General features: G+C 38.3%; 1 protein-coding gene across 1 annotated transcript; it reads left to right on the plus strand.

The window, feature by feature from the left end:
- Positions 1-2,422: 2,422 nt before the first annotated feature.
- On the plus strand, positions 2,423-11,456 carry Rbm11 (RNA binding motif protein 11). Its single transcript, XM_055617825.1, has 5 exons — positions 2,423-2,568; positions 6,097-6,259; positions 7,847-7,919; positions 8,424-8,520; positions 9,999-11,456. The coding sequence occupies exons 1-5, from the start codon at positions 2,473-2,475 to the stop codon at positions 10,272-10,274; spliced, it is 705 nt and encodes a 234-aa protein (XP_055473800.1). The 5' UTR covers positions 2,423-2,472; the 3' UTR covers positions 10,275-11,456.
- The last annotated feature ends 13,214 nt before the right edge of the window (positions 11,457-24,670 follow it).

The following is a 24,670-nucleotide window of genomic DNA, read 5'->3' on the forward strand; positions in this document are numbered from 1 at the left end:
TGTTAATTGCAAATACCTTCTTGTTTAGGCGTGGGACCATGTCAACATGTCTTAGTGCTGGGATCCATTTAGTTTGGGCTTGTACAAGTCCTTTGCATGCTCCTACAGTTGCTTGATTTCATATGTGTGTCAGTCCCTATTGTATATGGATGATGCTGGTTCCTTCTCCTCTGCCTCATAGAGGGATGAGCCTCTATGTGGAGCGGCTTTCAAACATGTCTTATTTAGGACTGACTGCTATCAAGTCTCTGACTCTCTGAACATTGTCTAGTAGTGGGTCTCTGTGTTAAACTCCCATCTACTATATAAAAAAAGGGTATCGCAATATGTCATCTGGTATCATTTAGTTGCTATCTTGCCTTAGCACATTAAAAGTAGCATGTTTCTCCCTAGGTTCAGGAGCTATGCAATCTGAGGTGCTTGGTCACTTTAACGGTGTTGGTGCCCATCTCATGAGGTTCTCCTGAAATCAATCAAAGGTGCTTGTTTACTACCACAGCGTAGGAGCTTCTATTGCACCAGTATATCTGTGAGCAGTTCACTGCTGTAGGACACAGGTTTTGTAGCTAGGTGATACTGATGAATACCTTTTTCCTCTAGCAATCTACAGAGTAACTTTCAGTACTGTGAATGCTCTTCAGAAGGGGTGAAGCATCTATCTGGGTACCGGCTAAGCTTCTCTGCATATGATGATATGAATGTTGCCTTCAGCAATAAGACCTTACCATCAAGCCGTGGAGAGAAACCAATAGCCTTGGCAAAGCCTGTGATCTGGGGGGAACATTTAGAGACCTCTGTCCTCAGTGACTCAACAAGCTGTAATCCATCCCCGGATCTGAGGGTTTTATTTGGTGGGATGAGATGTCTAGTTGTAGCATTATCCCCCCTTCTATTTGGTGACAATTTAAATGTATTTCACATTTGTATATATTTTAGAAAATTTCTACAGTAGTAGGTTTCCATACAGTTTTTCAAATGGCCTTTGGTGCTAGTTACCCCGACCATAGTCCCTCCTGTATCCTGCCCTCTAGCTGTTCCCTATTTAACAATTATTTTCTGGTTTCTCCTTTAACTCTAGATAACATCATATTCTATTTCCCCTTCCTTGTAAGATCCTCTGCGATTATTCAGATTACAGCATACTGAAAGCTAACATCCACATAGAAGAGAAAACATACAATACACAATTTGTCTTCTTGTGTATGGATTACCTCAGGCAGGATGATTGCTTCCTAGTTCTAGTTTGTTCTATTTACCTGCGAATTTCCTAATTTCATTTTTAACAGCTGAATAATATTCCATTGTGAACATGTGCCACATTTTCATTATCCATTCTCTTGTTGATGGATACCTAGACTATCTCCACTTTCTGTCTATTATGAATAGAATAGCAATGAACATGGATGACCCTTTATCCATGTAGTAGGACATAGAATCCTTTTGGTAGAGGCTGGAGCAGTAGAGCTAAATCTTGAGGTAGATCTTCTAAGGAACCACCACAATGATTTTCATAGTGGCGGGGCCAGTTTTCACTCCCACAGGCTTTGGATAAGTGTTTACCCCCTACTACACCTTTGCCAGCATGCTCTGTCATTTGTCTTATCGATCTTGGCCCTTGTGACTGTGGTTAAGATGAGATCTCAAAATAGTTTTAATTTGCCTTTCCCTCCTGGCTGAGAATGTTGAACATTGCTGTAAGATTTCTCAACCGTTTCCTTTTCTTTAGAAAGAAATTTTCTGATCAGTCAAGCAAGCAGAACGTACACTTCCTGAATTCAAAATGAATTCCTACCGCTCCACTAATCAAAGACCAAATCCTCTTCCTATTCCTGAGTGATATTTCCAAAATGACTTTAGGGCCCTCAGAGAACATTCTCCAAAGATCCATTTATATAGGGTGTTCTCTCGAGGTCAGTGGCCTTTGGGAGCCCAAAAAAATGTCGAAGACCTATCTGAGGATCACCTAAAAGACAAACAAACTTTAATTTTAGTCCTCTCTTGTATCAGTATCGACGCATGCAGACATTCCTTCAGATTTTATAACTTAACTTCCCAGTGTTACTGAACTACCCATTTACTCTTTGGAGACAACTTCTCGCGTAATACCTAGTGAAGTTAGTCAACCCTAAATCATCTTTCTGGTCATTGTATTTCAAACTCTGCTTGAAAATTTAAAACAAAACAAACAAACAAAACGAAAATCAGTAATTACTATTGCTCAGGAAAAGACAGGCACTGTGCCAAGCACTCTGCTAAAGCCACCTGGTCGGCCGCGGGCGTCTCTGCCCAGGTGGGGGCGGGGCTGCGGGGCGGTGGGCGTGTCCCGCGGTGGCGTGTGGGCGTGGCCTCGCCCGCCCCGCCCCTTGCGCGCGCCCGCCTCCGGCTCCGCTGCCCTGGCGGAGCCGCGCAGGAAAGCGGAGCGAGGGGCGGGTCCTTGGCACCTCCTCCACGCCCGGCTGCGGACCCGCGGGGATGTTCCCGGCTCAGGAGGAGGCTGACAGGACCGTGTTTGTGGGCAATTTAGAGGCCCGAGTGCGGGAAGAGATTCTTTACGAGCTGTTCCTTCAGGTACAGTCCGTGGGGAAGGCCGGGCGGCGGCCGTGGAGCCCCGGGACCCCGCCCCACCGGAGCTCGGGTCTCCCGTCCCTCGCTTGGGCACACCAGTGTGCGGCCAGGGAGGACGGGCTTGTACGCCCCTTCCTCTGCAGCCCCCGGTGGTCAACGACCTCCCGCCGCCTTCCCCAGCCCGCCAGTCCCCGGCGAGGCTCCCGGGGCCGCTCCCGGCCCTGGACGTGCAGCGGAAACACAAGCCATCCCCGTCCCTGTCTTCCTGGAAGGGTCAGCACCCCTCAGTCCCAGCTGAGAAATGGTACCTGACAGAAGGGCACTTCTCTTGAAATCCATTCCCCAGCCTTGTGATGGGGGAAACATTTTTATTCTAGAATCATACAAGTGATTACTGAAATGCTCGGGAGTAAATTTCCCGTGACTAAACGAATGGACTCCCCGGTCGTGTCACTGTGTTTCATACTCGGACCTTCAGGACTTTTCTGAGGACTGGTAAACACACGTGTAGGTCCCAGTGCCAGAGAGGGGTGTCCTTAGCCACTCACTGGCTAGTGACTCAGAATTATGGAGCAAATCAAAGTTCAGAGAAGACACTCCAAAGGGGGAAAATCCAAACTGCTTTCCATGAATTGTGCTAATCTGCAAAAGAGACAGGGAAATAATATGGACAGGAAACAGGAAAAAATAAAAATAAAACAGTTGAAAGTGAGAGCACAGAGGTCTACAGTGAGGATGGGCGTCAGTATTTGAGTCTAAATATGTACTGTCCTTAAATGTCAAATGGGAGTAGAAGCGTCTGAAATGTAAAATGATTGCTAGAAAAACAAACAAACACAAACTTAGCTTTGTGAAGCAGCTACAGCTGTGGCTGCTGCTATTAGGGCTACTGTTGTTATTACTAATAATGTTAATTATTGCTAAAAGAATAATCAAAAGAAATGGAGAGTGACTTCCACCTTCAGAATAAGGGAAAAATCTGAGGGACACAATAACACATGCATTTCTAGAGTAAAGTGTGGGTACCAGCAGTGAAAAGGTGGGGGTTTTGTTTGTTTCGTTTTTTGTTTTATGTTTAAAGGACGTACTTTGTCCTTAAACTTAAGATCATGTTTACTACCCATAGATGCTAAGGACTTGGTACATAGCCAGGATTCTCTGCAGAATATCTCTCCTCCTAAACATTAAATATTTTATTATTTGAAAAAAGTAAAGACTTTTTTTTAAATACTTTTATCTTTACCCGTTGTCATTTTAAAATGTCCCTTCTAAAAATGCCATTATCTAGTGTGTGACCCAGTATGATCTGAAGCTCATTGTTTGGGACTGGAGCAATTTTAGCTCCTCCAGAAAGCATTCTTCTTTAAACTCTAAGGCTCTCCTTCAAGTGAGGAGAGATGGCCTGTGGGTTTATAAATCCCCTAAAACCTGACCTGTCTAGCCTAGTACTAGCCTAGTACTAGGTCCACATCAGTCATGAGCATACAAAAGGCAATATACACTATCTCCCTGTTTCTTTTTGTGATTTCCTTTTCCCACTTAATTAAAATTTAAATCCCATTTAAAGGGCCAGACAGTAAGCCTATGTTTTCATTTTGCCAGGAAAAAATTGTTAACATAAAGTATCCTTTTTGAAAGACTCAATGTCAGCAACATGAGCAAAACCTAGAATAACTTGCAGCTGCCCTGAAAATGCCTCATTCTGATGTTAAAAGAAGTATAAATGCGATACTTGTTGATATCAGTACCTTCCATAGATCTGAAAATGCTATGGAAAAGCTAGGAGCATAGCTCTATGGTCAGCATTTGCTTAAGATTCTAGTCTCAAGCACTCAGGAAATGATAATTTTGGCATATGTATATAAATAAATCTTATATGTGTATGCTACTGTTTATTTAATGTTACCAAAAGAAAAAACTCAGAAAATGGGATAAGTCATTTTACTTTTACTACTATTTCGATTTTAATAATTTATTTCAAATTTCTGAATATCCTTTTTTAAATTCAAACATTTTTTTTATATTTTTGTCCTTTTAATCAAGAAATACTAGAGTATAGGCTTAGGAAGGGTAGACTGAGGTTGTGATTTCAAAGGTGTTATTGAGTGTGAAGTTCCATGACACAGCATCTCAAAAGGCTGTCTTCTTAGAAGAGGCAGCAATAGGGAAATCATTTTTGCTAGCTTCAGCCTATTCACACAAAAGGAACATGAACTACCTGAGCAAAGCATTCAGAGAGCAAAGACGGAAGTCCAAAGCACAGCACCATTATAAGGATGGAAGTACTTTCTTGTGGTTTAAAAAACATGCTTACGTATTTATTCAAGTCCATGAAGAAAAGTAACTATTAAAGTATACAGCTCTAGATAAGTTCTGATCTTTATGAATATATCCTCTAATCATGGCAATTGATTGATACAATTTTTTTCCCTCAGATGTGATTAACAGTGTTCTCTAATATTAGGCTTTGTTTCTTTGCTTTGTGTTACTTATTTCACATTGTTGTAGCTACATATTTAGAAACTTACAATTTGTTGTACTTTATTCTGTTTGAATAATTCACCATGGAATAATATATCTAGTTGCTACTTTTTATTTGTTCACTTTTATGAATGGCTTACCCACTCTGCTAGATCTTAAACATAATAAAGTAAATTTCCTTGGGGCATATTTATGAAGCAGTGTTACTACATCAAAATGCATAATGGATTTAGTTTCTCTTATAAACACTGTGTAGTATACACATGTATGTTTACATAATTAATGTACATGAATATGGATGTGTGAGTTCCACCATACCGTTGTGGAGGTCAGAGAACACTTCCAATATTGGTTCTTGACTTTCCCTTCTGTTTGTGACCTTTTTTTCTTGTTGTTGTTGTACACTCTAGGCTAGCTGGGCCTCTAGCTTCTATCAATTTGTGTTCTGACAATTCAATCTCAAGTTCTTACATCTAAATGGAAGCATTTTTACCCACTGAGACTTAGGCTCAATGGCCACTAACTAAAGTGAATCTTTGCAAAGTGAGCTTAAGCATTGTATTTTTTTATATAGTGTAGGACAACAAAAAGTGTCTCTGTCATCACTGTAAATTTTTTTCAGAGAACTTTTTACAGTTTCTTAACAGAAGAAATGAACCCATGATGTCATGTTACCATCCTTTTTGACTGTAACTCAATCAACATTATTTTCCTCATTATAATTTACTTTTCAGTTAAATACTGCTAATAAGTGTGGAGAAGTAGAAGTATTTTAGTGTGAGAGTCAGAAAGTTTCTGGGTTAATTTGTAAAGCCTAAACTAAGGATAATCTTTCCTTTTAATATAATCTATAATCCATAAGTTCCTTTTCCATTAATGTTTTGATAGGTTAGAAAGAGTTCATAGCTGTGTTATTTTTTTTTAGGAAGATGCATTATTTGTGGAGCTATTTGTTCTTTATTTTAGTCAAACATAAATCTATTTGATTTAATTTAGTGTAAAAACAAAATCTTTGGATTTATGAGAAAATAATTTTTAAGTTTCTTACAGGCCGGGCCACTAACCAAAGTGACTCTCTGCAAAGACAGAGATGGAAAGCCGAAGTCCTTTGGCTTTGTCTGCTTCAAGCATCCTGAATCCGTGTCTTATGCCATAGCTTTGCTAAATGGAATTCGTTTATATGGAAGACCAATTAATGTGCAGTATCGGTTTGGTAAGTTCTCTCAGCAATCAATATTCAAAGTGAGCTTTGCTAGTCCTGTCCTCAGGGGCTACACCATTTTGTCTACTATGTATTGTAGGACAGTGATTCTCAATCATGCTAATGCTGTGACTCTTTAATACAGTTCTTCATGTTGTGGTGACCCTCCCACCCATAAAATTATTTTATTGCTCTTTATAGCTAAATGTTGCCACTGTTATGAATCGTAATGCAAATATCTGATATGCGACCCCTAAAGGGGTAGTGACCGCAACTTGAGAACCACTGCTGTAGGACAATAAAATGTCTTTGTTATCATAGTTATTTTTTTCAAAGAACATACCTAATGTTTAATGCATAATCAATTGATACTGCCTACTATATAACCAAAGCCAACACATCTGTTCTAAATTAAAGCTGTTAAAATTCTTTTGTAGAATGAACCAAGTAGTGCTTATAAAGGTTGCTAGTTATTTGAAAATTTATATGAATTAGAAACAAATAACTCTAAACTTTATACAAGACTGCTTTATCTTGTTGACACTGCTCAAGTTCCTATCATCTATAAGAAACTCCTTCCCACTTAGTTTTTCTTGGGAAACCATCCTATGCACATTGCTAGGGCATCAATTTAAAGCTCACAAGCCCCAAAGGACATCTGTTACATGTCATGAACCAGTCATTTATAATGAAAAGCCCAGAAAATGTTCGCAGGCTCAAAGGACTAATAGAGGCCTTCTAAGTAACTCTGGGTACTGGCTTACTAATATTATTATTGTTGTTATTAATTATTACTTATTATTATTGATTACCAAAGTCATCAGTAAGAAAAACCATGTCTTCTTTCAAAAGGAAATTTTGTCTGCCTTTCTCTGTGCCCATCCCTGCCCAGCTCTCTGTCAATTAGTAAAATTAACTTGGTTGTGTTGCATTTTGACACATCCTGTGAAAAGTTGAGATGGCTCTTGTCTGTGATGTTTAGGGAAATGATATCTTATATTCTATGAACAAGTGAAAATGATGATGTGCAATTTTTAGTTTACTGCAATGTGTAATCAAACAATGTTACATATCTTTCATAGCCTATATAATGTTCATAACTGTCCATGGTTTGGGGGAAAAGTATAATTTTTACCCTATCATTTTAATCATATGTAATAATCTATAAATATGACTCTAGATATAAATTATGTATCTGTCTTACACGAGTACAGAATTTTTAGTCAATAGTATATTTTAAAAGAGTAAGCCCATACGTGTAATCCTAGGAAGGCAGAGGCAGGCGGATCTATCTGAGTTTTTGAGACCAGGACAGCCAGAACTACACAGAGAAACCCTGTCTTTTAAAGGACAAAAACAAAACAGAAAAAGAATAAGGTTTTTATATTTGTCTTGGTTTGGTTTTTATTAAATAACATCTCACTATAAGTGTCCCAGGCTAATCTGAAGCGCTGGGTCCTCCTGCCTCAGTCTGAACCACCAGATTGGGGGTTTGGGATGGCTTTACGACTTAATGTTATAATGTTCAAACTCCAAGTACTTGTGTTGTGAAATAATATTTCCTTATGTTTTGTTTTCTTTAATTCTGTCTCATTAAAGGAAGTTCCCGCACTTCTGAACCAGCCAACCAAAGTTTTGAGAGCTGTGCTAAGATAAATTCACAAAGCTTCAGGTATTCAAATGCATGTTTTTTGAAGTGTCGACTTTCGTTATCTTAATGTTAAACATCATGAGTATATTAAAGCATCATTATAAGCACAGAATGTTTTAGTTCAACTGTAAAGATATTTTAAAAACTAAAATGGCAAAAATTCCACCCTATTTGTAGAAAACTGGTGTTCCCATAGTGATTGCAAGTCACTTGCTTGTTATATTAATATCTGAGTACTCCTTTCTTTAATTACAGCATGATCCAACATGTTCTGTATAGAAAATAAAATGCAATTGTAAATATTGTGCTTTCAATACCTTATAATTAAATGATTAATGTAATACTGTCATTGTATTAAAAGTAAAATAACTCATTATTTCTGTGTTCAAGTCATTCATCTTAAAGGGTCCCAGAAAAGTCTTCTCTTCTACATACTGACATAGAGCTGTCACTGATTTTTCTAGTGAGAAAATGACATTTGTACCTAAGAATTTTAAGGTGTCCTTTTTCTGTTCTTTTGCAAAGGCATGATGAAATGGTGGGAAGATCTTCCTTTCCCAGGCAGTTTTTCCCAATTGCGAATGCGGCCTTACCTCAAGAGTACTTTTTCTTTCAGAAAATGGTAAGTGAAATACATTGGTTCTGCATGTAATTTACAATAAATAAGAACAAAAGAGCCATTCTTAACATTTGGAGTTAAAATATAAACCTGCTATCAACACAGAATGTGCTCCAGCATGTGCTCAGACAGGGTCATGAGAAATGCTATGTGTAGGTAGGATTTCAATGAATTGCTTGGGCTCAGCAGTGAAGAGCAGGTGACTAAAGTAACCAAAGTTACACTTGAGTGTCAAATTCTCATCAAAGTGACCATTTTTAAAAACATTCCTAGGTGTAAATATTTTCAATCAGTTTATAATATTTGTATCTGATGCTGTCTGTCACATTTAAGTATTTTTGTGTTCTAAAAGCCACTTGAGAAAGGTCTCAGTTACTAGAAGGAACTACCTCATTTTTTTAAGCTTTCCACAGTTTGTCTATAGCCTAAATATCTTAATCTTGTATTTGATTTTAGAATACCTTCCTCACAGCTGTTTTATAGGTGAAATAGTGTAAGTCCTGCCCTATTGCTCACAAAATCCAAGAGTATAAGTTTGCTAGTGACAAGTATGAGACTGTTTTGTTTGTTTGTTTGTTTGTTTGTTTGTTTGTTTCAGAGGCTGTTATTTATGTGAATACCCAACATCTATGTAAGCTTTTGGGTTTTTTTGTTTTGTTTTGTTTTGTTTTGTTTTGTTTTGAAAAAACATCCAGCTGCGGTTAGTAAGAAGTCAGGGAATAGCTAGGAATTCTTAGCCAATACCACAATGTCTCCCTGGAATCTTTTACTTTTTTGTTCTAGCTGGGTTTGCAGCAGAAAAGTGTCTCCTGCTACCCCAGTCACGTGGGCAGGAAGTTCAGTTAACTTGTTAAAACACAGGAAGCATCACAGAGTCCCAAAGACTGACAGCTGTGTCTTTTTACAGCTTGGGAGTTCTTAGCCTTGCAGGTTCACCTGCATCTAAAAAGCTTCCTGTTTTCATTAAAATTTAAAATCAGTACTTAAATCACACACCAGGACGTTCTTATGTATATCTGAGGCAAACAGAGCCTGGTAGTGCACTTCTTTTTTACCTGTTATAAAAGCTGCTGTAAATCTACATTAAATCAAGTAATTTCCAGGTAGGAAACACTGTGGCCCTCCGAGGAGATATACCTCAGTTGGAGACTGCCTGCCTATCAAGAGCAAGGCCATGGGCTCTGTAAAAATGTGCTACTTCATTTATTTATTTTGTTATCTTTTATATTGTGTTTACAACTCACCTGTTTATTTTTGCACAATACTTCTGCTGCTCACTGGTAATCAATGTGGTGGTACACTACATGGCACCTTTAATCTTTGTGTTCATGTTAACCAGAAAAAGAAACACCCTAAACCTCTGCGCATTCCACACCCAGATACAGCTTGGCTTACCCATGGATGCCTCCAAGCGCATGCGAGGGGCTAATGTCTGTTAGCATTTTGAGTATGTGTTCATGAGTGTCTTCCCTTCACAACAGTGGCACACACAAACTCCAGTGTTGCAGCCTCCTTTCTATGACATGGCAGCTCCACTTCCCAACTGTGCATCTGGGCCTTGCTCCTTAAATCACGCTTCAGACCTAGAGGCTGGACCCAGCTCCTATGAATGGACTCACCAACAACCAAGTGACCCGGACCCATATCATAGGAATAAACGAAAGAGGCAAAGGCAAGCCAGCGACAGCGACAGTAGCTCAGAAGACAAGAGAGGTAGCCAAAAATGCCGAAAATGTAAAAAGAAGAAAAGATTCTAGTGATCTGTATCAGCACTGCCCTCAACTCTCTCTAGAAAAAAGAATCTGTTGTAACAAATGACCAATTGCTTGGCCATCTTGTCTTTTTCTTTTTCAAATATATGGAAATATGACTCTGTGATTTGCTATTCAGTTTGCTGTTCTTGCACTTGGATGATAAAAGCCTTTCAACAGTAATATAATGTACTACTCTTGTATTTGCAAGGTTGCTTTTGGCCCATTATCAAGAAGAATACACTTTACATCATCTTATTTCAGTGCTGAGGATGAAATTTCACTAAACTCTAAGGCCACTCACTAAACCCTTGACTGTTAAGCTCCATGCTCTCCTTAGAGTCTCTCCAAAGGCTGTCAGCCACAGGTGGGCCAGCCTCATAGGTATATCTGCAGGTTACTTGAAAGAAGTAATGGGCATAACTAAAAACAATGTGTTCTAATGGATGTAGTGAGGAGGTTTCAGTTCCCTTTGTACCTGACACTTTACCTGTTATGTCTAACATGATATCTCTGAGGGTCACTATCAGGTTGATTTCATAGACCACGTGATACCAAAGGAAAAATAATTGCCATATGCTCAGTATCATATGCTTAAATGGAATGCATATGACTATTCACCCTTTCTGTGATTTTATTCGGCATATTGCTATACATAACATTTATTGTTTGTAATGAGCTGATGGTATCAGTATCTACGTTCTACTTTTGCCAGCAAGGGTGGGAAGGACATAGTGAATGTGTGAATTTCCAGGATGAGAAGGTGTATGCAATGATGATGCATCATCATATACTATTAAATATATGATTGTCCGAGTCTAAATTTTTAATTCACTTCTTTTAGAAGATAAATGTACAACATGTAAAATGAATGATGTACCTCAACACTTTCATTAATTTAATAGCTTGGCATAAATTAACATGATGAAAATCACATATTTATTAAAGCTAATTGATAGAATCACGAAAACCCATTAGCCCTTATCTACTCAGTTAATAGAAAAAACACATAATGGGTGTTAATTTTGCATGTTGCTATACTTTTTCACAGATATTATTTATTTAAAAGAATAAAAATATGTTTAACCAGACAAATAACTGAGTTTTACTCTTGGTATAAGTATACAAGATCATTGTGTTTATAACAAATACAAGCCTATTTCCTTTGGATCAATATGAAAACCTAAATTCTGCTGCATGGAACTTTAACTTGATTTTTACATTCTTCAACATTCAAATAATAAAGCATTATTTTTTCTTTTAAATTTGTATTTTAACAAATTGAAATCATAGCCAATATAAAGTTTATTCTTTCATAATTAAGTAGCAACACCTTTAAACACATTAACATCATCTTCAGTTTTTCTCCAACTGTATAATTTACTATAGACATGAATTAGGCCATGTGCCTGGCATATAGCAGAGCTGTGTATAAGAATGTTTCTTAGTAACTAAGACTGAATCCTGTAAGAAAGTTAGATTAAGGTAGACCATGATCTAATATGTCACAACTGGAAAATGTTCTTGTAACTCTTCCGTCAAAGGCAGAAAACTCAGTATCAACTCTTAACTAGTCAGCCATTCAGCTAAACAAAATGCTTGAAAATTCACTTACACTTTGGTGTCATTCTTTATTAAAGATTATAAAATATACCTTAATGAGCTAATATTTAACCCAACCCCAAATTTTTAAGTTGTCCATTTTCCAATGCTATATACTTGGGTGAAGAATTATTAATATTGTTTGCTCCATAAAGTTTTCTTTTTCAATTTTAATCCTCCCATCTCAGAATCCACTTCAAATGTTAGAAGAAATTAACAATCTAAAAATAAAACTAGTCACTTTATATATTCTCACATTCAATTTATTTAATTAAATTTTAATATACCAGGCAGTGTCATAATGAGGGAAAATGTCACTAGAAATCACACACACACACACACACACACACACACACACACACACACACACTATATCCTCTCCCTCCAACCTCTCCCTTACTTAAAAAGTTCAATAAAAATACTGTTTATTTGAAGAGTATTAATGAGTCTCACCCAGTTGCTATTAGGGTTACAACTCATATTTGATAAGAAATAACAGTCACCACAACAATATACACTAGGGTAACAGTGTCTTACTTTGAGTTTCCAAAATGCATTGTAATACATTGTTCAATATAGTATTTGCCACCAGACAGAACCCTGAGAACAATTATAGAAAATTCTCACTATTCTGATTAATTTTGTGTAAAGTGTACCTGCACTCCTATGTATGTGTGTGTGTGTGTGTGTGTGTGTGTGTGTGTGTGTGTGTGTGTGCCCTTGTGTGTGTATAGGTGTACATTTGGAAGTTTTACATAAACATCATATACCTTCCTCAGTTGTTGAACAAATTGCTTTTTTATGCGGGGTGTTTCATTGATCTTGAGCTCACCCATTTGGCAAGGTTAGCTTTCCAGGAAGCTTCCAAGATGCCCGCCTCTGCCTCCCAGGGCTAGGGTTACAAAGACTTGCCATGGTACCAGCTTCGTGTTACATATCTGAACTCAGGTCCGCAATCTTACCCTAAAGACACTCTACTGACTGAGCCGTTTCTCCAGCTCCCCTCTATGCCTCATTGTTCAGGATTCCCTATTTTATATGGAGAATATTCATCCTTAACAGGATCAGTCATCAGTGAACAAATGTCCCCACTACACTAATTTTGATACGTAGGCTGAATCACTGAAAAAATTTCAAGGAGCTGTATAGTCTTCAGCCAAAAACAATATGCCTGGTGTAAGAAATGCTTGTACTGATTTCAAATATCATTTTTTAACTTATTTTTTAATTAGTTCATTATCCTTTACGTGTGTTTTAAGACAATGGTTTTTTTTTTATATCCAGAACACAAGTTTTGCTTACTGTGTGATTAGTATTTAGTCAGACATAACAATTTCTTGAAGTTTCTGAGTTTCAAGTCATGATTACAAGAACTGTAATAACCAAAGTTTATTTTTAAAAATGTCATTATTGAAAATATGTGCAGCTTTAATTTACATATAGCTTCTTTTTTCATCTTTCAGTGATGTTTTTATTATGTGGACATAATCAATTATCTATTAGGTTTGCTTTGTGCAATTTGTTAAAACTGATTACTCAAGCAAAATATGTACTACAGTTCCAGTGTGTTACTCAAAGCAATGACTGTGGAAAGTTAATTCACCATGTAAATCTCAAATCTCACAATAGACTTCATTTTCCAGTTGTATTTTCAGTTTGTTATCTTTTGCCTCAGAAGTGTTCTTTCCGTGTGCTATATTTTAGATATCATTATTGTTTTGTTGGTTCTCTCATTCCATTGTCACACAAATAGATATGTCCTGATGAAGGAAATCTATTTTCGCCCACTATCAGAACTTGTAAACTACTAATCAACACAATCAATTATAATTGTGGTATGCTTGCAATTCTATTGATTTTATGCCAGCTCACAACCATCTCATTCTCTTTGATTTTTTTTCTCTTTTTTATTTTTTGAATTTATTTTTTTAATTATTATAATTTATTCACTTTGTATCCCAGCTGTGGCTTCCTCCCTCCTCTCCTCTCAGTCCCAACCCTCCCTCCCTCTTTTCCTCTTATGCCCCTCCACTAGGCCACTGATTGCTTTCCATCTGACCCTAGCCCATCAAGTCTCATCAGAACTAGCTACATTGTCTGCCTCTGTGGCCTGGTACAGCTTCACTCCCCCTATGAGGAGGTGATCAAAAAGCCAGCTACTGAGTTATCTCAGATACAGCTCCTGATCCCCTTACTAGGGAACCCACTTGGAGACTGAGCTACCATGGACTACAGCTGAGCAGGGGTTCTAAGTTATCTCCATATATTCTGGTTTCTCCTCAGATTGTATAAATCTTTTGCCTTTTACATATAGCTTCTTATGTAAACATATTAGGATATGAGAGGATTTTGAAAGTTTTTACAAATATATATTTTGAACATTATAATAACAAAACTAAAATGAATATCTGGGATTTGACAACATTCAGTCCAGAAGAAAGAATGAATATTCCAATTCACTAGATTTATTTCCCAGCCACTAGAACAAAGATTTGAATCAGAAATTAAATTAAAGCATAAAGGAGGAGTAGCAAGATGGCCCCTGGGTGAGAGTGTTTGACACCAAGCCTGAAAACCTGGCTTTGATCCCGAGGGCAGAGCCCTACCAGTTGTACATGTGCTCAGTCACATACAAAGCACACACAGATTAATAAATAGATAAATCTATGTTAAGGTGATTGTATTAGCTTGCCTGGATTTGTAGGATGAAATGCCGGGGGGAGGGAGGAAAGCGATGTACAAAGAGTTACTGGAAAAGAAGTTATCGTTTTGTTCAATGTTCATGGCCCAGTTGCTTATGATGTAGGAAATAGCCGCCTACCAAAACTCAAACTGGTTTCTAAGTTCTCCTTTGATGTGGTATGAGAGGGGTAGGAAGCTTGTGACTAGGCTGGCTATTCTGTGGGTAGAAGCTGGAGGTGCTATCAGGCCAGCAAAAGACTGAGAAGATTTTTCATGAGAAATGCCTCCCTTGTGTGTTTATGTCCCCACAGGCTGACTTTTGCAGATACTGTTTTTAGGAGTCTTTTATTTATAACAAGTAGTACCCACTGATGCTTACACTTGTTGCATGTATTCTCTCACTTGGGTCTTCAGTCAGTGTCCCATGAAAATTACAGAGTTTAAAAGGGTAGGAGATATTACCAAGCTGCACACGAGGGGGACTATTTCTCTAGCGGGCCCAGGATTCAGGCAACAGCAACAACAGCTTGCATGGAGAAGTTAACAAAAGAATGGTCTTACAAATGAATACATTTTCATTCATTTTATAGATGAATACATTTTGAGCCAACAGGAGTTTTTAGGACATGTATGGACTGGTGCATAGGTTCCCTCAAATTTGTATGATGAGATACAAAACCCCAAGTCTTTGCTTTTGGGGTATAGTGAGGTGATTAGATGATGGAGGGAGAGCCTTCATGTGCTAGGGTCCGAGAATCACTGAAGAAAGACCCCAGACTCAAATAGTACGGAGCACGGAAAACAGGCACCAAACTTCCAAAAGTCCCATCTAAAACAGGGCATGTGAATAAAGGTATTTGAGACCTCATTAATTTGCACAACTGAAGGTGACCCCATGACCGCAATCAATATTCCAGAGAACAGAATCATGAGATTTAAGGGAAAGTTTCTTTCTGGCAACTAAGTTTTGACATAATTGACTCCTCTCAAAGTGGAAAGTGAAGTCACATTTTAATGGACCACAACCCAGATTCTAGAAGCTGACCTATGGGAATGGCATCCTGATCATTTTATCATGGGAAAACAAAGCACTCTTTTTCTCCCTTTAGAAGTAAGTTGGCTTCCAAACAGAGACCTTCTGGTGATCAGATAAATTTTGCCAACACTATGGTCCCTGGCTTATAAGCCTTTGGGACTTCGGCGTGCAGCAATGAAAATGCTGTACCTCCCTACCAGGCTTTGTGTGCAGTACTTGCCTTGTTTTGGGTACATCACTGTATTTTGCGCACTTTCTCTTCTCTTCGGAAATCATGGAGAAATGAAAGACAAGAGGGCATTAATGCCAACTTTTTTTTATCACAACAGGACTGTATAATTTTGTTAATTTAATTTTATTTATATATTTATGTATTACAATTTATTCACTTTGTATCCTCGCTGCAGCCCCTTCCCTTGTCTCCTCCCCATTCTACCCACCTCCATCTTCTCCCCCTGTGCCCTTTCCCTAGGCCAGGGTTATATTTCTTAATAAGCCAAAGTTTTGGGATTTTAATATAACTAGAAATTTTGTGTGTTGACTTTTCTATGTGAGCAACAGGCAAAGAAATCATTTGTCTGTTACATTAATAAACCTCGAACTTTTCATATTCACTTGTTGGGTTATGTGATGGCTCAGTATGTGAAGACACTAGAGCGCAAGCCTGGGAACAGGAATTCCACCCCCAGAAACCAAGAGTGGAAGGAGAAAAGCAACTGATTCCACAAAGTTGTCCTTTGATCTTCATGAACGTGTTTGAGACACGTGTCCACAATATTATACAGAAATAAATAAAATATAATTTTAAATAGATCATAACACATGCAGTATTCTACTGCATACCAAGCAGTTGACAGTCTTTCCAAAACATCACTGTTTACTAAAGAGTTTAGCACCAGATGGGTGCTTGCCTTGCCTCACATTTTCAAAGTGAATAAATAACAGAGCTGATTCTTAGAGTTAATCTGGAAAAAAAAATCTTACCCCTCATTTAATTTTAAACATCAAATATTGCATTTGTTCATAGACTGTATGTGTAAACAGCCACTTTTAAATTTTACTCTAAGAAGTTATAGGAAATAATTTACATCGAAACTGCTCTGAGGACTTGCATTCTCTGCTTTTTGATGGCTTAAAAGTTCCTTGCTGAGTTGACCATCTGTGTCTTCTTTGCTCCCATCAATACTCCAGTGATCACAAGCCTAGAGAGTTTTAACCCTCATTCAATCTTTTCAGGTCACGTAATGTACAGAAAGGCTTGTTCACTGGGGAGATCATGAAAAACCATTAAATTATTCACATTTTATTTAGGCAATGGAGATAATCTCTTCAAATTTCCTCCAAAATCAACTCAGATTTTGTGTTTTCATTTTTTCTTTTTTCTTTTTTTTCTAGCCATTTGTCACAATAATTCATGCTGGCTTTCTCAAGTTTTTAACTGTGAATGTCTAAGTGTATTAGATTCATCAGTACTTTCTGAGGTTATTAAAGAAGAATGAAGTTTGTCCCTGGCACTCATACCTATTTGTGGTCAAATCACAGTTCTTTATTATTATTATTATTATTAATTACACTTTATACACTTTGTATCGTCCCATAGGTCCCTCCCTCCTCCTTCTTCATGCATGCCCCTCCCCAAATCCACTGATAGGGGAGGTCCTCCTCTCCTTCCTTCTGATCTTAATCTATCAGTTCTCATCAGAAGTGGCTGCATTGTCATCATCTGTGGCCTGGTAAGGCTGGTCTCCCCTCAGGGGGAGGGGATCAAAGAGCAGGCCAATCAGATTATGTCAGAGGCAGTCCCACTTCCCATTACTATGTAACTCACTTGGACACTGAACTGCCATGGGGTTCTAGGTTATCTCCATGAATAGTCCTTGGTAGGAGTATGAGTCTCTGGGAAGTTCCCTGTGTTCAAATTATCTTGTTCTGTTGCTCTCTTTGTGGGGTTCCTGTTCTCTCCAGATCTTACTATTTCCCACTTCTTACATAAGATTCCATGCACTCTGCCCAGCACTTCATAATCAGGTTCGGTGTCTGCTTTGATAGTCTGCAGGGCAGAGCTTTTCAGAGGCCCTCTGTGGCAGGTTCCTAGGTTGTTTTCTGTTTTCTTCTTCTTCTGTTGTCCATCCTCTTTGCCTTTCAGGATGGGGATTGAGCGTTTTAGTCAGGGTCCCCTCTCTTGCTTAATTTCTTTAGATGTACAGGTTTTGGTGGGTTTAATCCTATGTTGTATGTCTATATGAGTGAATATATACCGTATGTGTCTTTTTGCTTCTGGGACAGCTCACTTAGGATGAAACTTTCCAGTTCCCACCATTTACCTGCAAATTTCATGATTTCCTTATTTTTCATTGCTGAGTAATACTCCATTGTGTAGATGTACCACAATTTCTGTATCCATTCTTAAGTTGAAGGGCATCTGGGCTGTTTCCAGCTTCTGGCTATTACAGATAAAGCTGCTACAAACATGGTTGAGCAAATGTCCTTATTGTGTACTTGATAATCTTTTGGATATATGCCTAGGAGTGGTATGGCTGGATCTTGAGGAAGCTCTATTCCTAGTTGTCTGAGAAAGCAAGCGCCAGATTGATTTCCAGAGTGGTTGTACAAGTTTACATTCCCACCAGCAGTGGAGAAGGGTTCCCCTTTCTCCACAACCTCTCCAGCATGTGTTGTGACTTGAGTTTTTCATATTGGCCATTCTGATGGGTATAAGGTGAAATCTCAGGGTTGTTTTGATTTGCAATTCCCTAATGGCTAATGAGGTTGAACATTTCTTTAAGTGTTTTTCTGCCATTTGATATTCCTCTACAGAGAGTTCTCTGTTTAGCTCTGTTCCCCATTTTTTAATTGGATTACTTGGTTTGCTGCTTTTCAGCTTCTTTAGTTCTTTATATATACCGGATATTAGTCCTCTGTCAGATAAAGGGTTGGTAAAGATTCTTTCCCAATCTATAGGCTGTCGTTTTGTTTTGATGATGCTGTCCTTTGCTTTACAGAAGCTTTTATGTTTCATGAGGTCCCATTTATTTATTGTTGCTTTTAGAGCCTGTGCTGTTGGTGTTCTGTTCAGGAAGTTTTCTCCTGTACCAATGAGTTCTAGGGTGTTCCCCACTTTTTTTTCTAGCTGATTTAATGTGTCTGGGTTTTTTTAATTTTTAATTATTTTATTTTATTTTTCTTTATTAATTAAACTTTACTCACTTTGTATCCCCACCCCCGTGGTTCCCTCCCTCCTCCTGTCCCAATCCCTCCCTTCCTCCACTCTCTGCATGCATGCCCCTCCCCAAGTCCACTGATAGGGAAGGACTTCTTTTTCTTCGTTCTGATCCTAGTCAATTAGGTCTCATCAGGAGTAGCTGCCTTGTCCTCTTCTGTGGCCTGGTAATGCTGCTTCCCCCTCAGGGGGAGGTTATTAAAGAGAAGGCCAATCAGTTCATGTCAGAGACAGTCCCTGTTCCTATCACAATGGAACCCACTTGGATACTGAACTGCCATGGGCTACATCTGTGCAGGGGTCTTAGGTTATCTCCATGCATAGTCCTTGGTTGGAATAGCAGTCTCAGGAAAGACCCCTGTGCTCAGATTTTTTGGTTCTGTTGCTCTCCTTATGGATTTCCTGTCCTCCCCAGATATTACTGTTTCCCACTTCTTTCCTAAGATTCCCTTAACTCTGCCCAAAGTTTGCCCATAAGTCTCAGTATCTACATTGATAGTCTGCAGGGCAGAGCTTTTCAGAGGTCCTCTGTGTCAGGCTCCTGACTTGTTCCCTCTTTTCTCCTTCTTCTGATGTCCAGCCTCTTTGCCTTTCTGGGTAGGAATTGAGCATTTTAGCAAGAGTCCTTCCTCTTGATTAGTTTCTTTAGATGTACAGATTTTAGTAGGTTTATTCTATATTATATGTCTATGTGAGTGAGTATTTACCTTGTGCATCCCTCTGCTTCTGGAATAGCTCACTCAGGATGATCTTTTCCAGATCCCACCATTTACCTGCAAATTTCATGATTTCCTTGTTTTTTATTGCTGAGTAATATTCCATTGTGTAGATATACCACAATTTGTGCATCTATAGTACAACTTAAGATCAGGGATGGAGATACCTCCAGAAGATCTTTTATTGTAGAGGATTGTTTTAGCAATTCTGGGGTTTCTTGTTATTCCATATGAAGTTGAGAATTTTTCTTTCCAGGTTTGTAAAGAATTGTGTTGGCAATTTGATGGGAATTGCATTGAATTTGTAGATTGCTTTTGGTAAGATGGCCATTTTTATTATGTTAATCCTGCTAAGCCATGAGCATGGGAGATCTTTCCATCTTCTCATATCGTCTTCTATTTCTTTCTTCAGAGACTTGAATTTTTTTTCATACAAGTCTTTGACTTGCTTTGTTAGGATTACTCCAAGGTACTTTATGTCCAAATCACAGTTCTTAATCCCAGAGTAAACCAAATTATTTCCAGATTATTTGGGGAAAACAGCTATATAAAAACAAGATGTCCCATCATCTGACATCATATACTTTCCAATCAGAGTAAAGGAGGGATATGCATGTCTGTGTACTGTTGAGACACTCGGCAATCTTTTCCCAACATCTCTCTCTTACACTAAAAGCTTATTCCTCGCTGGACACGTAATGCATAGTGAATCACATTTACAGTGAGTCATTTGGGGTATAATGACAAACTGCTGGTGAATATGTGGAAAGAAACTTTCTGAAGCTGCTATAAATATTATTTTATTTTCTCAGACAATTTAATTACTCTTTTTAATATTTTAGGGTTATTCTTTTGATCATTTCTATTTTCTAAATCAAATGTGAATTGCAGAATATTCTTATTATTCTGAATACTGAAAAAGTGAATTTCTTCGTATTGATTTTACCTGATTATACTCTTCATCTGTCCTGCTAGTTGGCTTCATTTCCAAATCTAGGGGGTACATAAAATTATCCTTGCATCTCTCCATCTGCCTTTTATTATATACCACTTTGATCTTAACCTCAGACTTCCTGTGGTCTTCTGCATATAAAAAATAACCTGTATTCCAAAGACAATAATGAATGCTCTCTTTCTTACATTTTTAACTGATTTCTAGAATTTTTAATTCTCTAAAATGTTACAGTGATTAATGTTCCTTTATCAAACATTGTAATAGGTCCTCTGGGAGAACACATCCAAATCTCTATATTAACCAAATTACAGGGATGAAGAGTAGACTATGAATATACTTCATGCAGGTTAAATGTTTACTTTCACCACTTCTCTGAAAATATTGTATATTGATACTGAATACTTCAGGCAGGCATGAGAAAATAAGTAGTTGGATTTCATGTATACATGCATTTGGTTTGCTTATTTTTACTCTGAGAGTCTGCAGAAATCATCCTGTATTAGCTCTTCAAAATAGTAAGGGGGCTGTCTCTGACATGAACTCAATGGCAGTCTCTTTGTTCACCTCCCCCTGAGGGGTGCAACCATACCAGGCCACAGAGAAAGACAATGCCAGTCCTAATGAGACCTGGTAGGCTAGTCAGATAAAAGAGGAGAACCTCCAATATCAGTGGACTATGAGAGGGGCATGGGGGAAAAGAGGGAGGAAGGGTGGGACAGGGAGGAGATGAAGGAGGGGGCTACAGCAGGGATACAAACTGAATGAATTGTATTAGCAAAAAAAATAAATTTTTAAAATGTTCTGTATAAAGGTCCTTAAAATTTTTTTTTAATATTTGAAATCTGCATCAAATACATATTGAACACAAAGGAAATAAAACTTCATGGACCAAAAAGTTTTGCTACTTTGCATTCAAAACGGGAAACAATTATGTACTTTAATAATAAAGCCATCAAAATTATTTAATCTTTGTAAATGCTCGGTAAGTATGACTTTCGGTCAGGGCCACAAAGGAGTTTTAAAATGCCACATGTATTTCAAGTGCTGTTTGCAGCCCTAAATAAATGCAGAGGAAAAGACCAACAGTTTCTCTGTATCACCACTGAAGAGCAAAGATCTGTTCCTGAAGAGTGAGAAGGCATGCACCAGCACAGCTAAGAGCATTCAATATTAGCTCTTGATGCACTGTAACTGTGCTCAGTTCTCAATCACTCGGTGCCTTTGTTTGTCCACTGAACCATATAATGAATCAAATTCTCCAATTCAAGTCACCAGAACGAGGATGAATTGATGTTTTTCACCCTGTAGAAAATTTAATTAGAAGAGAAATGTATCTCATTCCCCGTAATTACTCATCCATTATCTAACCACTGTACTAAATCTGGAGTGGATAAATTGCTCCAATGTGGTACAGTAAAAATAGTGATTGAAAACTCACCTTAGCAAATCCCAAACAAATATTGCTATAACCCTGAGCATATGACGGAGGATAAGCATGACTACATCACCCAAGCATCTAACAGATCACCCAACTTTCCCTTTACAAGCCCAAGGTTAATGTTTTGACTAATCAGCATTTTTTTGCTAACGTGACTACTAAGAAATGTCTTAAACATCTTTGTTAGTCTTACCAGTGGGAAAGGAAAGGGAAAGCCTTTTTCCATGCACCCGAGAATTGTAACATTATAACACATCAGAGTTTAAAAAAAATGCTGGTGATGAATATAGAATCCATACACAAAACCAGTCATCTTCAGCAGATGTCAATTAAAACATAAGAACTCCATCCAGCCCTGAAGTGCTAGAACAAAGCTGAACACTTCCAGAGAATATGACTCCCCATCTTGAAACTCAGACATCAATACTTTAGGAAAAGGTACCCTTAAAAACATAGTTTGAAGAAAGGAGGAGGGAGGGTGGGCTGGGGAGGGGAGGAGGGAGGGGCTTATGGGGGGATACAAAGTGAATAAAGTGTAATTAAGGAAAGAAAAGGGGGAAAAAACTTAGTTTGTCTATCTGTCCAGCCAACTCTTTGTAGAGGTTTGTTTGTTTGTTTGTTTATTCCCGCTGAAATTATAGGGTCTAGTGAAGAGGGAGGGCCAGCTAACTATATATTAAATAAAATAAGACTTTATTTGGCTAATCTTAACCAGATGTGCTATACTTTGAGTGCCTAGTAAAAAGCTCATTTGCAAAATACAGTATATGTGTTAGGATTAATACTTCTAACTTTTAATCTTTTCTCACATGTTTTTGCTTTAAACCATCTCAGACTTGTCTGTGTATCTTATTCTATGCCTGAACTTGCCAGGACTCCCCCGGTTGGTGTGCCTTTATTACCTGTATGTGACTGATGTAGTTTGTCTTCAAGAAGAGAGAAGAAGCAGCTAAGTTCACACTCAGCTTCAAAACCTAGAGAGTACATTCTAGCTTCTCATGGAGACAGGCAGCAATGTGAAGAGGTAACTCAGGATGTCACTTGGAAGCTTTTGTAAGAAAACTGTTTGAATCACACACCTTTGTGTAAATGTAGTTGGTAAAGATGTGGTCGTTGGGATAAACATGATTTTGGATTGCAGGATTTTATAGATTAATAATACGTATCAGTTGACTATTAACACTGTTAAACAAAATACAAAAAGCACATTTTGTAAAACTTTCTAACTTATCTCTCTATATATTTATTTATTTATTTGGTTGGTTGGTTTGGTTTAGCTTTGTTTTTCAAAAAAGTTTCTCTGTGTAATCTTGGGTGTCGTGGACTCACTTTATAGACCAGGCTGGCCTCGAACTCACAGAGATCCACCTGCCTCTGCCTCCCAGAATGCTAGAATTACAACTTTCTAATTTTAATTATTTTTTTCTGTTAAAAAAGTTAATTATTATGGCCCAGCACTGTGGTGCACACCTGTAATCCCGACACAAAGGCAGGCAGATTTCAGTGAGTTCGAGGCCAGCCTGATCTATAAAGCGAGTCCAGAACATTCAAGGCTACAAAGAAACCCTGTTTCAAATAAAAAAAAAACAACAAACAAACAAACAAAAAACTATTATGATGTTTGATCTTAAACCATTTATTGGAAGATAACTTTGTTCAATATTTTCTACTGAAAAATAATTTTCTCTTTTAAAGCCCCATGTTTTGGCAAATGCTGTGGGAAAAATATTTGACACTTTCCATGAGGATGTAAATAAGTTAGCGTGAAACCGCCTAAAAGCTGTATCCAAAATACTATATGATTCTGGTGGTGGTTGTGTTGCCATCTTTTGTTTTTGTTCTTAGTGAGGTGTATTTTAAGAGGAAAAATGAAAGAAATTGGGGAAAATGAAAGAGAGAGGAAGAGACAGGGGTAAATAAAGGAGAAAGAGGGAGAGAGGAGGAAAGAGGGAGGGAAAAGAAAGAAAAAACTAAGGTTTGTTTACAATGTTCTGCCTACATGTACACCTGCAGGACAGAAGAGGGCACCAGACCTCATTATATCCTTGAGCCAACATGTAGATGCTGGAAGATGAACTCGGGGCCTCTGGAAGTGCAGACCTCTAAAAGCAGACAGTGCACTTGACCTCTGAGCCATCTCTCCAGCCCTAGAGACTTGCACGGATGTAGCCCTTGATAGCTCAGTATCCAAGTGGGTTCCTTAGTAAAGGGAACAGGGACTATTTCTGACACGAACTTAATTAATAGCTGGCTCTTTGACCTCACTCCGCCCGCCCCCCGAGGGAGGAGCAGTCCTGCTGCCACAGAGGAGGACTTTGCAGCAAGTCCAGCGATACCTGATAAACTAGGGTCAGATGGAAGGGGAGAAGGACCTCCACTATCAGTGAACTTGGAAAGGCGCAGGGAGGAGATGAGGGAGGGAGAGTGGGATTAGGAGGGAATGAGGGAGCGGGCTACAGCTGGGATACAAAGTTAATAAACTGTAACTAATATTAAAAAATTAAAAAAAAAAAAAAACTAAGGTGTGAAGTTTTACTCGGTAAACTTATGTGGGAAAGTTCCCAGAGGCCACTAGAGGGCAGTGCTTAGCAGAAACAATAGGAAAATTAAGGACTACAGAACTTCATAGAAATGAATAGAACAGTGTGGACAAGAACAAAGAATAGCCAAAGAACGAGAAGACGAGGGGGGAGGTCTCAATACTGAGGCTTTTTTTTTTTCTTTTTGGCAGAAGCAGCATAGGGCCCTGTCTA

The sequence above is a fragment of the Psammomys obesus genome, unplaced genomic scaffold, assembly GCF_907164565.1.
Source record: "Psammomys obesus unplaced genomic scaffold, mPsaObe1.curated_primary_1811, whole genome shotgun sequence".
Lineage (NCBI taxonomy): Eukaryota > Metazoa > Chordata > Mammalia > Rodentia > Muridae > Psammomys > Psammomys obesus.

Excerpts from the sequence above, each read along its gene's own strand:
- Rbm11 (XM_055617825.1), top strand. The coding sequence starts at position 2,473 with ATGTTCCCGGCTCAGGAGGAGGCTGACAGGACCGTGTTTGTGGGCAAT. Across the intron at positions 2,569-6,096 it reads TTTACGAGCTGTTCCTTCAG|GCCGGGCCACTAACCAAAGT; the intron begins GTACAGTCCGTG and ends AGTTTCTTACAG. Across the intron at positions 6,260-7,846 it reads TAATGTGCAGTATCGGTTTG|GAAGTTCCCGCACTTCTGAA; the intron begins GTAAGTTCTCTC and ends GTCTCATTAAAG.